Here is a 17,632-nt window from a genome sequence, read left to right on the forward strand (position 1 = left end):
TTCTTGAGCTTTTGGTTGCTTTGATCTTCCTCTGATGTGAGTACCAGCCATAATGTTTTGTTTTTCTCCCTACCTGGGATACAAACAGGGGCATCTTGGGTACTTCCCTTCCCTTGCAAGAGGATTTGGAAGTCTGTTCTCTGAGCTCTGATACTGTTTGCCAGAGAAAATCAGCTCCCTTTGGCAGGATGAGCATTACTTCTGGAGATGTAGTAGATTATTTCTTTTTTTCTCCCCCACCCCTTTCTTGACAAGTACCTATAATGGATAGAGGACCTATCTAGATGACCCTAAGCCTTGTGACCTTGGGAAAGTAAGGCCCTAGCTATTGTCAGATCGTTGGATGGATATACAGGACTGGATCTGTTTGTTGTTAGTGCGAGGCTGTGTGTGCCACTATTGCTCACCATGCTGGCTCAATCGATGTGAGCCTTTCTAGGCATTAGTTTCCTGTTCTATAAACTGAGATCTTGGCTCCCTCCCTAACGTCGTTGAGCAGTGACATTCTCTAACCCTAGAAGGAAAGGGAGTTATTGGTCATTCGTGGTTTGACCTCCATCTCCCCCCTTGTTTCCAGTAGTGGCACCATATTCCTTCATTAGCGGAGCCACCCTGGACATGATAGTGACCTTTCTAGGGAGTACTAGATGTGGTTCTGTGGGAAGAGGGAGGGTAACTGGAAGAAAACGTAGAGACCAGATAGGATGCAGTATAAGCACGGTAGACAATTTTTATCTTCGTGAAAGAAAGCCTGCTTTTCGATATTCAAGGCAAATTCTGAGTTCGACTTAAAAGAGGTGACATCCTTGATGCCAGGAGAACCCAAGGATAAGTTGGAATGCATTTTAGGCAGGCAGTTAGTGTCTTTAGAGGGCAGATGGGAGATACAGCATGAACCTTATAGTCTATTAGGGAACTCAGACTTCACATGAATAACTGTAAATAAAGAAAATGACAATTCCAAAAGCCCAATATGCTGCCAAGGAAAACAGAATGCTAGGGGAGTGTGGAACAGAAGGGCTGAGTTTGTCCTGAAGGAGTCACAGAACTGTACCCCGTGGGGCAGTGATGTGGGGAAGATGTTCCAGACATAGAATTTAGATTTTTTTTGGTCTTAGTTTTTACATGAGACAAGGACTGAACAGTTACTATCCTCACCTCAGTAATAAAGGCAAAGTTTCTTGCGTAATTTAGCAAATGCTTACCCCTTCATGGTTGAAGAGCTTCCATTGTGAAAGGCAGGGAACTTTCTAATGTTGGGTTGAAGCTGGAGAGAGATGTCTGAGAAGTGTGTGTGTATGCTTTGAGGGGTAGGCATAGCATTTTGCTCTGCTGGGCTGTTTCCAGGGGGTGCAAGCATGGGGCTCTGTAAGCCAGGGCAGTGTGATTTTCTGTCCAGGCCAACTTCTTTTAGGCTCATTTGGAGTCAGGGAAGGTGACCTCTTTCCCCCTCGCACTCCTGGTTCAGTTGGGACTGAGTGAAATACCTTTGGTCTTTAAATGAACCTGCGGGAGGCCAAGTTAGCCTGTCCCTTTGAGGGCAAAGCCCAGAGCTTTCCCATCGGCTCCGTGGTGCTCAAACTGTGCATATGAACTTGTAATTTTCTAAGTATGGAAAATCCTCAGTTAAGGTAATATTTTCGAGATAAAAGACAAATGACCTAGTTGTGGAAGATATAAGTTAAATCTGAAAATTATTCATTAAAAAAACACACAAAAAAGATGCCTGGCCGGCATGTTCAGTGGTTGAATGTCAACCCATGAACCAGGAGTTCACAGTTTAATTCCAGGTCAGGGCACATGCCCGGATTGTGGGCTCGATCCCCAGTAGGGGGCAGCCAATCATTGATGTTTCTATCTATCCTTCTCCCTTCCTTTCTCTCTAAAAAATTAATAAAAACATATTAAAAATAAGTTAATTTTAAAAAGTAAAAGATGAGTAGGTGTTATTTAGTGAAGAGGGGAAGGAATAGCACTCTGGACAGGGAATGGTATTTGCAAAGTACCTGAGACAGGTGGCAGGCAGCCTATTGCATTTAAGGAACTCCCATGGCACGTGAAACTCAACATGTGGAAAATCAAACTAATTTTTTTCCTGAAAGCCTTTTTTTAAAAAAAATATATTTTCTGTCTCAGAACATTATTGCCCAAATTAGAAACCCCAGGTGTCACTCCAGATACTTGTGGTGTGTCAACTTGACTAGCCTAAACAAAACTCCCCAGGACCCTGTCTTTCTCTGGTATGTTTGCAGTGGGCTATGAGGGAGAAGCCGCCATTCCTAGCATCCACACACCTTCTCCCAGTTATTCCATGGAACACTTATTTAGGGACTGTGGTGAAGGGATTTTGCAAATGTAGTTAAAGATCGTAATGGGTTGGCTTTGAATTAATCTAAAGGGAGATTATTCTGGGTGGCCTGACTTAATCAGATGGAATCCCTTTAAAAGAGGGCTAGCCCCCCACTCCCCACTCTGCAGGTCAGAGACTCCAGCCACAGCTGGGCCTGCATTACTTCCCTTTCCCCCAGGATCAGCCCTTCCTGTCTGCCTCTTCTGTTGGCCTCAGGCTTACTTAGCCAACTCCCACAATTACATAACCCAGTTAGCTAATTCCTTGTACTAAGTCAATTTTTATCAATATGTGTGTATATGTGTGTATGTGTATAAAGGAGATAGACATATATATATCTACTACTGTTTCTGCTTCTCTGGTTGAACCCTGACTTACAATATTCTTCCTATACCCGATCACTTAGCAAATCCTCAGATTCTGCTGCTTTAAAAGGTTCTTTCCTTTTGGACCCTCCTTTCTGTTCAGTGCATTTGGGTTCATTTGAGCCCATTTCTTGCCTGGGTTATTGGGTTTCCCTTCCAGCTGCTCTCTGCCTCTTATGAGGTTCCTACCACATTGTCTTTATCTTATATGATTGCCCAGGATGTTCTTTATAAACTACACATCTGATCTTGTCACTCTTAAAATCTTTTAATGGCTACCTGAAGTTTTTAAGCAAAAGTTCCAAAGCCGTCGATTTTTGTATGACTCCAATTTCTCTCTTCTCTTAGCATATCATATTTCTTTTGAAAATTTTTTACAACTAATCCAAGTTCACTTCCAAATAACACTCTACAATTTCACTGGTGTAGTGCAAGTACCTTACACTGGGTATTCCCAGTTCCTTCCTCCCATCCCTTGTATCATTGATGTCATTCATTTCACTTATCCACAGCTATAACCACTGAATACATTGTTGCTATTATTATTTTGAACAAACTGTTATCTGTTTGTTAACTGTTAAAAATTAGAATAAGAAAAATAAAGATTTTATTTTCACCTTTTATTCCTTCTCTGACACTCTTATTTTATTTTATTGATTTTTAGAGAGAGAGACATTGATTTGTTGTTCCACTTATTTATGCATTCATTGGTTGCTTTCTGTATGTGCCCCGACCAGAGATGAAACCCACAACTTTGGCATATGGGGACGATGCTCTAACCAACTGAGCTACCCGGCCAGGGCTCTGACACTCTTTATGTAGGTCAGAGTTATGACCTATATAATTTTCTTTCTCTCTAAAGAACTTCTTATAACATCTTGCAAGTCAGGTCTCTTGTGGACAAATTCCTTCAATTTTGTTTGTCTGAGAAAGTCTTTATTTCTCCTTTATTTTTAAAGGATTATTTTGCTCAATATAGAATTCTAGATTCATGGGATTTTTTCTTTCAACATTTTATAAATATTTCACTCTACTCTTGCTTACATGATTTCTAAAGAGAATTCCAATGTAATTTTTATCTTTTCTCTAACTAAGGTGTTTTTTCACTCCTCCTGGCTTCTTGATCTTCTTTATCTTGATTTTCTGCAGCTTGAATATACTATGCCTAGGTGTAGGTTTTTTGGCATTTATCTTGCTTGGTGTTCTCTGAGCCTCCTGAATCTGTGGTTTTGTGTCTGTCATTAATTTTGGAAATTTTTCAGTCATTACTTCTTCAAATATTTCTTCTTTTCCTCTCTCCACCTTCTGGTATTCCCATTACATGTATGTCACACCCTTTGTAATTGTCCCAAGTTTTTGGCTATTCTATTCTTTTAAAATTCTTTTTTCTCTTTAATTTTCAGCTTGGGAATTTTCTGCTGACACATGTTCAAGCTCATTGATTTGTTCCTCAGCCATTTCCAGTCTACATCAAAGGCATTCTTCATTTCTGTTACAGTATTTTTTATTTCTAACATTTCCTTTTGATTCTTTCTTAGAGTTTCCATCTCTCTGTTTACATTATCCATTGGTTCTTGCATGTGGTCCACTTCCCTGTTAGAGTCTTTAGCATATTAATTATAGTTATTTGAAGTTCCCAGTCTAATAATCCCCAAATCTCTTGTCATCTGGTTTTGATGCTTGCTCTGTCACTGTACTTTTGCCTTTTAGTATGCCATGTCGTGTTTTTTTTGTTGAAAGACAGATATGATGTGTATGAGGCTTTATGTTTATCGGGCAAGAAGTTAGGCTGTGTTTCCTATCTTCTGAAGCTATAGGTATCAAAGGCTAAAATTTCCTCTGGTGTCCTTGTTTTTGTCTCCCTGGTGTCTTTGGATTTCTAGAGATTTCTTCTTTAATAAGGTTTGAGACTTGCAGTTCTATAGGCCTAAGATTAGGTCTCAGTATTTGAGTGAGTAAGCCTGTAGCCCTGAACCTTCACAAATGATTATCAGTCTCCCCTCACTCCCTCAACGTGAGATAGGAGGCTAGAAGGGGCTAGAGTTGGGTATTTCTCCTTTCCCAAGTCAGTTAAGTTCTGCTAACAGTTTCCTTTGTGGGCAGGCCTTCTAAAGAAGAACAGAGGTCTCTGGCTGTGCTTTAAAATGGCTTTTCCACATCTCCCTGCCAGAAGCACTAGGGGATATTTTTCTGATCTTCACTTTGAGAACCTAGTGGGCTCCTGGAGATAAAACTCACAAAAATGTGCCACCGCCCCAAAGATTGAATCTCCACTTGTCCACACTGAGCTTCCAGCAATTTATCGATTACATTTTAAGTTTTCCATTGATACTTGTCCCAGCAGTGGGCTTCTCCTCCTGATGAATTGAACTGTGTTTCTCTGTACCTGCCTGTCTCTTCAGGTTTGGGGGCGGTGGTTTGCCCTGATCTCAATTCTCCGACGGGGCTAAGAAAAGTTGTTGATTTTTAGTTTGTTCAGCTTTTTTTCTTATTGTGAGGACAGGAGTGATAACATCCAAGCTCTTTACATGTCAAACCTGCCTTAGGGTTTCAAGTCATGAATTCCAGAACCCAGTTATGGACAAGAGTTCTGAAGTAAATCAAGCTGAATTAAAATCCTGCCTCAGCTACTCGCTAATGCTTGTGTGACTTGGTAAAGTTACTTATCTGTGCCTTGATTTTCTCATCCATAAAATGGGGTTCTGTCTTACAGGGTTATGACGAATTCAGAAAATGCATTTCAAGCACTAAGCAAAGTGTCTAGCATAGAGTAGGAGCTCAGTGAGTATGAGCTGTTATTATGCCCCCCCACACAGTGTGCTTTCAATGCTGGCTCTTCTATGCATATTTCAAAACATTATTTCTCATACTAACAAAATGTGTTCATAATCCCTCGTCTATTTTAGATAAGGTGACCATATAATTTGTCACCCAACTGGGACATTTGAGAGCGAAAGGAAATGCTATTAATAATTACCCCAGGCCAACAATCCTAGGCAAACTGGGAGATATGGTCTTCTCAGTTTTAGATGCTTCTTCTCTGGCTTTCCACTGCTCCCAGTGTCTGTCAACAGCATTGTTTACTCTGCTGTCCTTGTTGAATTACTTGTCTGTTTACCTCCTATTCTGAAATTCCTTGAGGGTAGGCATGGTGCCTCACTCACAGCCGTGGCCTGGAATCTCGAATCTCTCATAGGGCCAACATGCACCACCCACACAGTCACTGAAATGATGAAAGTGATTATGCCATGTTCATGTCCACCTTTATCTGTGATTGTTTCTACCTTTGATGTGATCCCATGCCTTCTACCTCATTCAGAAAAACCTATCCTATCTTCAGGGTCTTGCTCACATTCCACCCCTTCTGGGAAGCCCCCTTTGATTACTGTGTTTCCCTGCCCCACCATCTCTGCTTCTGCTCATCTCCTGTATTATTGTTGCTGTACATATTACATACTGTTCCACTGGTGGGCTCTTGTTCCCCTGTCAGACTTAGCTCCCCAAGGACAGGCACTGTGTTGTCCTTTTTCTCAGTCTCCCCCGCAGCATGATCAAGCACAGGGCTGGACACCAGTAGGAACTCAGGAAACACATGTTAGTACCCAGTTGCTCAGTCTGAGGCCTTCCCAAACTGAGTTAGATGACAGCAGTGGCTGGTGAAAGCAGGCTGTTTACCACAGTGCTCAGGGCCTCCAGAGCAGACTTTGATTTGGGGGACAGTCCTCATTTTTCCTGTATTCCTTAAGTCCACAGTTTTGTGTATGAGCAAGATGGAGGCTGACGCATCTGGCTTTAACATCGATGCCCCCCGTTGGGACCAGCGCACGTTCCTGGGGCGAGTGAAGTACTTCTTCAATATCACGGACCCCCGCACTGCTTTGGTACCAGAGCAAGAGCTGGACTGGGCCAAGGCAATGGTGGAGAAGAGCAGGTAAATGGTTAGGGGAAGGGGCCAGAGGAACTGGGGCAACATTGATGGCTTCCCTAGGGAGGGTGTGGAAACTGAAGATGAGGGAATAGGCAGAGATCTCAGGAAGGAGGGAGAAATTAGAGCAGGATGACTTGGAGTGGGGGGACAAGGCGATAACTCTGCCTATTGTCGTTGGGCGACAGGATGGGGATCGTGCCCCCAGGCACCCAAGTGGAGCAGCTGCTTTATGCCAAGAAGCTGTATGATGCAGCCTTCCACCCTGATACCGGAGAGAAGATGAATGTCATTGGACGGATGTCCTTCCAGGTTCCTGGCGGCATGATCATCACAGGCTTCATGCTCCAATTCTACAGGTGGGACCCGGGAACAAGGCAATGGGAGGTGTATCCACTTGGGTCTGCTAGGCAGGGAGCCATATTATGATAATAATAATAGATATCAGGGAGCCATATTATGATAATAATAATAATAGCCGTCTTGCCTGGCTGGGTGTGGCTCAGCAGTTGAGCATCAACCTAGGATATAGGAGATCTCAGTTCGATTACCCGTCAGGGCACATAACCGGGTTGCAGGCTCTATTGCCAGCCGGGGCATGCAGGAGGTGGCTGATCAATGACGACTCTCTGATCATTGATGTTTTAACTCTCTTTCCCCCTCTCCCTTCCTCTCTCTCTGAAATCAATAAAGATATATTAAAAAAAATAGCTGTCTTTATTGAAACTTGCCAGATACTAGGTATTGTGCTAAATTCTTTGACTGTGTTACCTCCTTTAATTTTCTCAACAGTCCTACAGAGAAGTACTGTTATCATCTCCATTTTATAGAAGAACAACTGAGGTTCTAGAGAGGTTATATAAGTTGTCCAAGTTCATACAGCCAGGAAGTACTGGTACCTGGATTTTAACGGAGGCAGCCCTCTCTAGAACTCTCAGTGAATAAACTATGCTAATTTCCTCTTTTAAAAGTGCTTATAGTCAACAATGAGTTTAATGTATTTTTATAATGTACTATCCCAGGAAAAAATTAGGAAGACCCTTTCAGCTCATTTGGGGAGAGAATAAACTTTGTAGCTGCTGGATGTGTGACTCCTCCCCCTTCCTCTCTTCCTTCTTCTCCCCTGGCTCCACCCCATGCATTCATTTATCCAGTTATTGAGCCAGGCCTTGGGCCCCAGCTGTTAGGAATATAAAGACTTTAGTCCTTCCTCTCAAAAAGATCCCAGTTTTGTTGAAGAGATCAAGAAGTGAACAGTTACAGTCTAGCTTGCTAAGTGGTAGGCTAAGGAAGAAATGTGGGGTTGTAGGAGCTGGGAGCATGGAATGACTGTCTCAGGAAGGGCATGGGAAGGGTCAAAAAGGTTCCAAGGAGGAAGTTATTTCTCAACAGAGCAGGATTTAGCCATGTATACAGTGGAGTGTGTCAGAGTGTGTGTGTGTGTGTGTGTGTGTGTGTGTGTGTGTGTGTGTTCCAGGCAGAGGGGCAAGACTGTACAAAAGCCCAGGTGCATAGAACATGGGAACAGTTTGGAACATGGGAAGCCATTAACATGGTTTGACCTGTGTATACCAAGTCCTCTCTTCCATTCTCCTCTCCTCTCTGGACCTCACTTACTGGTAGGACGATGCCGGCGGTCATCTTCTGGCAGTGGGTGAACCAGTCCTTCAATGCCTTAGTCAACTACACCAACAGGAATGCGGCTTCCCCCACATCAGTCAGGTAGGAGACCCGAACCCCAAGCTGTCCTCATAGGTCTGGAGGAGGTGGCTGTCCTTTTGTCTCTAGGGGAACTGTCCTTCTAAAGGGTTCTCAGGCTATTAGACCTCCCTGGGTGGGGCTCACACTGGCAGGTGATGAAGTCTCCCTTTCAGGGCTTGGAAGTGTTTTCTTAAGCTGACTAGGAGAGCATCTTCTCCTTAGACCAATTCAAAATTTGTTCATTCTAAAGACGAACAAATTTCTTCTACATTGATTCTACAAGTAGTTCTTGGGTGTATATTATATACCAGGCATGGTTCTAGGTGCTGGGGATACATTTGAGTAAGACATGTGTGGTCCCTTTTCTTGTGGAATTTAAGGACTTCTAAAAAAACAAGCACAATAAACTCAGGTTGTGATTGCTGCCATTAAGGAAATACACAGGTGAACACAGGTGTCAAGGTAGAGAACAGCAGAGAGGTGTCTGGGTAGATAGGCAGCTCAGGGAAGTCCTCCCTGCAGAGCTGACATTTCAGCTGAGCTCTGAAGGATGGAGATTTAGCTATGGAAGAGCCCAGGGAAGGATACCCTGGGCGGGAGCAGCCATGTGCAGAGGTTCTGAAGTAGGAAAAAGCTGGGCATTCTTAAAGTGCATGAAGAAAGTACCTAGCACATAGTAGGCATTCAATAAATATTTGTTGAATTCAAAAATAAATAAAGTACAGAAAGGATCCGGGGGCTGGATCGTCATGAGTTGGGGGAGGTCACAAAGTGACACTGGGGACAGATCACGAGTTTCTCAGGCATGAAGCCTCATTTCCAGACTTTCTCATTGAAGCCATGATCTTACTTTCCACCAGAAGGACTCCCCACTCCTAAGTCTCTCTCTCCTCCACTAGGCAGTTGGCCCTTTCCTACTTCTCAGCTACCACCACTGCTGTGGCCACTGCTGTGGGCATGAACATGTTGACAAAGGTACTGTCTGGGCTGCCTTGGGCATGGTGGCCACTAGGGGGCAGCAAAGTCCTAGGGAGAATTAGGAATTTCCCTAGTCCTGGGTTGTGGTAAACCGGAGCCCACCCAAGCAGTAGGAAATGCAGAATGGCTGTCCCCAGATTGGTTCTTCTCAGGCCTTTGAGGGAGTTTGGGTTCCCAGATGGATGTCTGGATGTGTGGCAGTAGCAAGGTCTGATTTCTTGTTTTGTAGTCCTTAAGTTCCTCCACTCCCATCTTGCAGCGAGCATGAACAACTCCCCTTGTTCCCTTTCCCCAACAGAAAGCTCCACCCTTGGTGGGCCGCTGGGTGCCCTTTGCTGCTGTGGCTGCTGCTAACTGTGTCAACATCCCAATGATGCGACAACAGTGAGTACAGGGATCCCTTTCCCTCCCTACGGGCCACAAGGTCAGTAGGGAAAGGAAGGCAAGAAACCAAGTCAGTGAGTGGCTTCTTGGAGTTGGGGTGGATGTGGGGGAGGCTGCTGCACTGTGCCTCTGAAGAGTCCTTGAGGATTGACTGCTCCAACAGTGATGGCCACTCTTATAGGAGTGGCGGGTAATTTAGGTTTAATCTGTGATGAGTATGTGGGAGTCATTTTTTGGATGGTGTGGGATGGAGGCATAGGGTGAAACTGTGGTTTTTACTCAAGTATGCCCTTTCAGCTGCAACTGTAGTTAAGTTGTGAGTTCTGCCTACCTCCAAAGCCCTGGGGATGACTTACAGAATGAAATGTAGCAGAGCGAGGTGTCCAAAGATAGAATAGAGCCATGAAGCTTTGAAAGAAGCCAGAGGAGTAGATAGATGTTTTCCAGGCACCCGGCTCTAAGTTTTGCAGCAGGAAAGGTAAAAGGAGAATTCACCCATTGTGTCTCAGTTCTTTCTTTATTTTTCTTTTAAAAAAAATATGTCTTTATTGATTTTAGAGAGAGGAAAGGAGAGGGAGAGAGAGAGACAGAAACATCAATGATAAGAGTCACTGATCGGCTGCCTCTCACATGCCCCCCACTGGGGATCGATCCCGTAACCTGGGCATGTGCCCTGACCGGGAATCGAACTGTGATATCCTTGATCCTAGGTTGATGCTCAACCACTGAACCACGAAGGCTGGGCTCAGTTCTTATTATTTCTTGACTAGAGAAAGCATAGATGTTCCTCTGTTATAAAATTGAATGATGTAATATACATAAAGCCCTCAAAATAGCACCTAGAATATAACAAATGCTACATAAGTGTTAGCTGTTATTGCTACTGTTGTCATCATCGCCTTCATCATCATCAATTTCTACAAGCCACATTTGCTTGGAACTACTAGTAAATGGAAATTTACCACACTTGCCCTTGCTGAACGAGCACACTACCAGAATAACTGTGCATACACATTACTCCTCTCCTCTTTCCCTCATCCCTCCAGTTGCTCCTTCCCATCAAATTAATAATCCCAGCCACCTAACTGGTTTTGGGTTGAGTGCTGTCAAGAACTGGCCTGAGAATAATAATCAGAGCAGCTACTGTTTGTGGCGCAGTCACTCTGTGTCAGGCACGGGACTAAGCACTTTACAGCCGTTATGCTGTTTTATCCTCACCAAGTCCTATGACATGGGTGCCACAATTGTCCCCGTTTTGCAGATTAGGATAACCGAGTCTTTAGAAGGATTAGGGAAGTTGCTCATGATTAGACACTTACCCTGCAGTTTTAGGATTCACCCTAAGCAGTCAGGCTCAGAACTAGCTCTCTTAACCACTGCCCTAGATCACTTCAGAGATACCACTCATTGGAGTGCAGAGGAAGGTCACAGGGCAAGGCTGCAGGAGGGGGTGTGCTAGAGCTTGAGTGCCCTGGCCTTGGTCCCCAGGTGTGTCACATTGCTGGCAGGCTTCCAGCACCCCTTTCCCAAGGCAAGCAACTCCTATCTGTGTTTAGGGAACTCATCCAGGGCATCCGCGTGAACGACAGGAATAACAATGAGATTGGTCATTCCCGGGTAAGTAGAGGTCTCCCTTTGGGAGGAGGGAACTCTCTTTCCTCCTTGTCCTGTCCTTAACCGTCAGACCATCCTGGGCTCCATTATAGGATCTCCCTGATTCCACTCTCATTCTCCTCAATTTCCCCCACATGTCTCTCTTTAGGACATTTCTCATGTCCTTTCTCCATCATTTCTAGTCCTGAAGCCATAGAAGTCTGGCTAGGTGGGTGAGGGTTGAGAGAAGTCCCTCAGCCCCTGGCAGGTCCATCCCTTTCCCTTTACCAGCTAAGACTTGGCTAAGACCCTGACCCTGACCCTGACTCTGACCCAGCTCAGATACTGGATAAGGTCATTCCTGACAACTTGCTGTTTTCTGCCCTCAGAGAGCTGCAGCCATAGGCATCACCCAAGTGGTTATTTCTCGGATCACCATGGCAGCCCCTGGCATGAGTAAGATGGAGAAGCCTTCCCTTCTGGGGGCCCCTGGAACACATGATGAAGGCCTCAGCCACACTCAGCTTTTGGGTGGGAGGTGGGACTCCAGCTTCTACAGCCATGCTTCTCATACTGGTTTGCTTGAGTACTGAGAGCTGCACTGTAGTTCTTGGAACATCAATTAATCAGACATTTTAAGTTCTTTTCATTCAACACACATACACACACACACACATATATTTTAATCCTCGCTCGAGTATATTTTTCCCATTGCTTTTCAGAGAGAGTGGGGGGGAGAGAGAGAGAGAGAAACATCGATGTGAGAGAGACACATGGATTGGTTGCCTCCTGCATGCAGTGGGATCGAGCCTGCAACCCAGGTACATTCCGTTGGCTGGTATGGAACCCAGGACCCTTCAGTCCATGGGCCGACGCTCTAACTATTGAGCCAAACCAACTAGAGCAACACATATATTTCTTAAGTACCTCCAATGTACTGGACACAGTGCAGGGTGCTGGGGAGACAGTGGTAGAGAAAATAAATCCCCTGCCCTGGTTGTGCTTCCAGCAGGGGCACATTACAGAGTACGGTAAAAAGTCTGTTTACATGAGCCTTCAGAGATAGTTTTGAGAAGGACACTTTGGGCCTGGCGTACATGTTCTATTATTGCAGGTGTGCTTTGGGAAGCACCCTTCTGCTGGGACTTGGGGGACAAATCAGAGTGGCCATGCCTACAGTCTTCTGCTCTTCTCCCAAATGAAAATATTTTCTGGAACTTCTGGGGAAGGAGGGGGAATCACTCAGTCCCTGATCTGACTTCAGAAAGGGGTCATAGGAGTCTTACAGGGCCTCCCAGCTTCTCTCTGGTTTCTTTCAGTCTTACTGCCGGTCATCATGGAAAGGCTGGAGAAATTGCCCTTCATGCAGGTGAGTGGGGTTCCCTTTTGCCTCTTCCCTGCCCAGAGTCCTCCAACCTCACCTGTGCCTGGGAGCTCCCAATCCTCTCATCCTTCCCTCTAGCTACCAGCCTTCATCTCACTGAAGTAGCGCCCATACGAGTCCCCACTGGCTTCCCACTTTAGACATCGTAGCTGGTTGCTTGGCCTTATCTATAGAGAGCAAGGAGAGCCTCTTCTCCTCTCCTTCAGGGCCAGCATACCTCTGGGTTTCTAGCTAGCTGATTGGTTGTGAGGCAGGTGTGGGGTTCACCTTAAGGTACATAAGTCCCATGTGAGTCTTTATTTTTTTTTTGTGTGCAGAAAGTCAAGGTCCTGCATGCGCCATTGCAGGTTATGCTGTGTGGGTGCTTGTGAGTAACTTGTTTTCTTGGTTTGGGTTCTGTGGTGGCTGGGGCACCCAAGATCTGTCTTCTTGTGTCACCTGTGTTGAAGAACATGTACGCCTTTACATGACTTCCACAGTGCCCGATCTCAGAACACCTATATCCATCTGGAGAGTTCTCACCTCATCTTTTTGGAGGGAACCAGGCTAGCTAGGCTCTATGCACACATCTGCATGGAAAGCGGAGTGCTTGGGTACCCTCCTGTCCCAGGGTCTTCCCTCTGACCTTAAATCTGGAGAAGAGACAAAAATGAAAAAGAAATGATAATTATGTGATGTGATAGAGGTGTTAGCTAACCCTAAAGCAATCATATTGCAATATATGAATGTGTCAAATCAGCATGTTATATATCGTAAACTTCCACGTTATTTGTCAGTTATATCTCAATAGATAAATTAAACGAAGAGACAAAAATGATGAGACAGCCTGTGGCTGTCGAGTGTCCCAGCCTCGCACAGGAGGAAAACGTGTCATGGCAGCATTCTTGGGTACCTGCCATCGACTGGACATGTCCTGCCATTAATCATGCTTTGCAGGGCTACAGGGCTAATGACAGCAACAACAACTAACATTTATTGAATGTGCCCACTGTGCTAATGCTTCACACTTAATTCCCTCAGCCCTGGAAGTATATATACTGCCATCATCATCTTTTACAAAAGAAGAAACTGAGGCTTGGAGCAATGAAGACACTTGCCCAAGTGTATATAGCTGATAATTGCTGGAGCTGAGATCGGTTCTCAGCAGACATGCTATACTTCTGCTAATTGAGTTACCACTGAGTGGGCAGCTACCATAAGCTTTATGTTGTACATAGATTATCTCATTGAATCCTCACAGTAACCCTACAAAATAGACACTCTTGTCCTCCCTCTGCTGCCAGGAGGCAGTGTGCCCCAGATTGCACAACTTTATTTATTTATCCTCACTCAAAGAGTGAGGATATTTTTTCTATTGATTTCAGAGTGGAAGGGAGGGAGGAAGGGGGAGAGAGAGAGAGAGAAACATCGATGTGAGAAAGACACATCAATTGGTTGCCTCCCACACAGATTGGACTTGCAACCCAGGTACGTGCCCTTGACCCAGAATCGAGCCCACCACCCTCCAGTGCACAGGTCAGTGCTCTAACCACTAAGTCATGCCAGTCAGGACTGTACAACTTTTAAGTGTCAAAGCTGTGATATGAACCCAGGTTTGTTAAGACTCCAAATCCTTGCCCTGGCCAGTTTGCCTCTGTGGTTAGAGCATCTGCCAGGGGACTGAAGTGTCCTGGGTTTGATTCCGGCCAAGGGCATGTACCTTGGTTACAGGCTCGATCCCTGGCCCCGGCCCTGGCCCTGGGACATGCAGGAGGCAACCAATCGATGTGTTTCTCTCACATTGATGTTTCTTTCCTCTTCCCTCCCTCTCTCCCTGACTCCCTTCCACTCTCTCTGAAAAGCAATGGAAAAAATATGGTAAGGATTAAAAAAAAAAAAAAGACTCCCAAATCTTGTAAGGCATGGTCCTGGACCCGCATCATCTGAAAGCTTGTTAGAAATAAAGACTCTCAACCCTTCTGGAGACCTACTGGAGTTTTTTGTATGCACACTGAAGTTTGAGAAACCCCGGCCTTTACTGTTCTCTAGCAGTCCAGATGGTCAGTGAACAGAGGAGCAGGACCTTTGGATTCGCACCCCTCACTGCTTTCCCTGCCCATCAGCAGATGCATGTGGTCTTTAGGGCTGCTGCTTGCACTCCCTAGTGACTTCCTGTGCTTGAGTAACGGGGGGATTGTGGTAAGGGGTGAGGGTGGAGGCGGGCTGATTTTATTCTCTGCCAGAACAAATATCCTGGCACCAAGAGACCAGGAGAAGGGTTGGAGAGAGAGGAACTATGGGGCTGGCTGTGAAGGCAGGCCAAGTGAATGGGCATCTCCCCCAGCCTTTAGGAGGCTCAGGTGCAGCCTGTGGGAGGGCCTGTGGGGAAATGTCTCCTAATGCTTTGGTTTCTCCTTTTTTCCAGCCTCATCTTCATGGTGCCAGTGGCATGTGGGCTCTTCCCACAGAAATGGTATCAACTATTCATTCCTTACTTTGTTCTAAGAAATGTCCTGTCCCTGCTCTCCCTGCCCTGCTTGCTGTCCTGAAGGAGAGAGGGAGGGGCAGGAAAGGCAGCATTTGCCCAGAGACAAGTGCCTATCAGCCTAAATTCTGGGCCTCTTAACCCTGTGTGAATGGTAAGCCAGAACATGTCTCTAAGGGGATGAATTGCTTCCTCCTGGTGGAGCAAGGGCTGCTTTGGAGAGAAGGTGGGGGAACAACAAGAGACTCTGTCCCACTGGTTGGGTTATTAGATAAATCTCCCCTGGCTGGTCTAGTCTTTGAAACTGAACAGGGGACAGGTACTTACTCTGATTCATGTTTGCCAGAGGGTGGATGCCTTGAACCTCTTCACTTCCCTTGCATGTCATGGAAGGGGTACATCAGACAGGGTGGGAAGAAGGACTAGCTCCAGGAGACTAGATATGAATATATACCTGGAATATGTATATATTCAATAGCTTAAATCTATACCCAGGAGATGCCAGTCTCTCCTTCCTTAGTACTCTTAGCTCAGGAGTCATCTGTTAGACAGCTCCTGTATTCCCAGTACTGAGCATGGAAGTTGAGCACCAGGGAGAAGAAAGGCCTCAGTAGAAATAAAAGCAAAATATTGTGTACAGAGGCTATTACTAATTCTGAAGGAAAAATCAGGAAGGGCTTCTTAGAGGTGGCATTTGAGTTGGGCTTTGTGTAAGGGTAATATGCTGCTGTCTAGATGGAATACTGGTAACCTTCTTCTCTCTCCCCAGTGAATTGCCAGTTTCTTATCTGGAACCGGAGCTCCAAGACAGCATCAAGGCCAAGTATGGAGAACTTGTGCCTTACGTTTACTTCAATAAGGGTCTCTAAATCCTTGCCCACCCCTGCCCCTCCAAGGACCAGTTTATACCAGCTCCTCCTTAGCCTCCTCTGCCTTCATTCCTCTTTGCCAATAGGGCCTGAGGCTAGGGTGGATTTGGGGGTGGAGGTATGAGGATGCCTCATGCTTCTACCCAGCCACTTGGTTTATTGGGGCTCTAGGGAAAAGTGAACGAGGGAGAAAGACCAAATCTTCTATCTGCTCCCCGTTTAACTCCCATCCCCTGGAGACCAGAGGCTGAGACCCCCTCAGGGAGAAGCTGCTAGGACCTGAGGAAGACACTTAGCAAACCAATTGGAAAATTTAGGGAAATTGGGGTCCTGGTTACAGCCAGGATTGGGAGAGAGCCCTTGGGACAAGAAGCTCCTACTCTTTCCTCTTCCCTTCTGCATCATCCTCCCTCAAGCTATGGAACCTTTCTTTTCCCATGGAGTTCTAGCTAACGCAGGAAGTGTGTGTGTGAGTGTGAGAGGGGGCTAGTCCGTGTCACCCTGGGGCTCATCTCCATTCTTCCCATTCTCATTGCGCCTCAGAAAGGTTCTTGGGAGTGCTGCTAACCTTGCACTTTTCAGGCACCTGGGATTTCTCAGTGCTAAAAAAAGGTCATTGTGTGAGGCAGCAGAGTTCCATGGTGCTTCAAGCCCTATCTATTGACACTTCTGTTCTAAAAGCATGTCTGATTTTACTTCTGTTTAAAAGATAATTCCATTAACTGTTGAGTAAAAAGAATGTATGTAAGTATTAACCACACACTGTAATGGGTATAATTTCCTGGCTACTGCCCTTCCTCAGCCCATTGGATTAAACACCAAAGAAAGACTGATGTGTACTGACTAGAAAAGGAAAGTTTTATTTGGACGCCTGTACAAGAAAATCAGCCAGGCCCAGCCGGGCATGGCTCAGCAGTTGAGCGTCGACCTAGGATCCAGGCGATTGGGGTTCGATTCCCGGTCAGGGCACATGCCCGGGTTGCTGGCTCGATCCCCAGCGGGGGGCGTGCAGGAGGCAGTCAATCAATGACTCTCTCATCATTGACGTTTCCCTCTCTCTCTCCCCCTCTCCTTTCTTCTCTCTGAAATCAATAAAGATATATTAAAAAAAAAAATCAGCCAGGACCAAAGAGCCTTAAAGGACATATAGCAAAGCACAGCCACTTGCCTTTTCCAACTTGGTGGTTGTAGGTGATTTCTCAAGCTCCCTGGGGGACTGTTGTGGCACAACCAGGGTCAATGTCTGTATGAGTTTTGTCTAGTAAAATTTACTGACTGTCTAAAGGATACCACTGTGACTTGAATAAATTTCTTAAAAGCACAATGAACTGTCTGCAGATTGAGTTAATAACACCTGGATGGAAAGCAGGATCTGGACTTACTTTGGCCTTGGCATGGAGGGAGGGTATCACAACTTGAAGGGGAACCTACCTGTTTGAAGCCTGGAGGCCATTGTTCATTTCCCTATTACTAGAGAAAAATCCACCTGTGCTGGAAGCTGCAGAGGTCTCCCAGAATGGGAGCTGTGTTGCTCCGGAGCAGGAGTTGGCAAACCATGGCTCAAGGGCCCAAATCTGCCTGCTACCTGTTTTTATGTGCCTGGGAACCAAGAATGGTTT

The 17,632-nt window shown here is 45.5% G+C and overlaps 1 protein-coding gene across 4 annotated transcripts in view; it reads left to right on the forward strand.

Annotated features, from left to right (window-relative positions):
• Positions 1–17,336, forward strand: part of SFXN2 (sideroflexin 2) — an 18,770-nt gene extending 1,434 nt beyond the window's left edge. For 2 of the 4 annotated variants that reach the window (XM_081158702.1, XM_081158704.1), the window contains exons 2-12: positions 6,462–6,646; positions 6,829–6,999; positions 8,264–8,362; positions 9,241–9,316; positions 9,618–9,703; positions 11,260–11,320; positions 11,686–11,752; positions 12,616–12,665; positions 12,998–13,047; positions 15,085–15,132; positions 15,914–17,336. In XM_081158702.1, the coding sequence (XP_081014828.1) occupies positions 6,477–6,646; positions 6,829–6,999; positions 8,264–8,362; positions 9,241–9,316; positions 9,618–9,703; positions 11,260–11,320; positions 11,686–11,752; positions 12,616–12,665; positions 12,998–13,047; positions 15,085–15,132; positions 15,914–16,013 (978 nt within the window). In that variant the 5' untranslated portion in view covers positions 6,462–6,476 and the 3' untranslated portion in view covers positions 16,014–17,336. Of the gene's footprint in view, positions 1–5,347; positions 5,369–6,461; positions 6,647–6,828; positions 7,000–8,263; positions 8,363–9,240; positions 9,317–9,617; positions 9,704–11,259; positions 11,321–11,685; positions 11,753–12,615; positions 12,666–12,997; positions 13,048–15,084; positions 15,133–15,913 lie in introns of those variants that run through there. The other 2 variants (XM_081158703.1, XM_081158705.1) reach the window with 2 other exon arrangements.
• The last annotated feature ends 296 nt before the right edge of the window (positions 17,337–17,632 follow it).

The sequence above is a fragment of the Miniopterus schreibersii genome (genome assembly GCF_964146895.1).
Source record: "Miniopterus schreibersii genome assembly, chromosome: 14".
NCBI classification, from domain to species: domain Eukaryota; kingdom Metazoa; phylum Chordata; class Mammalia; order Chiroptera; family Miniopteridae; genus Miniopterus; species Miniopterus schreibersii.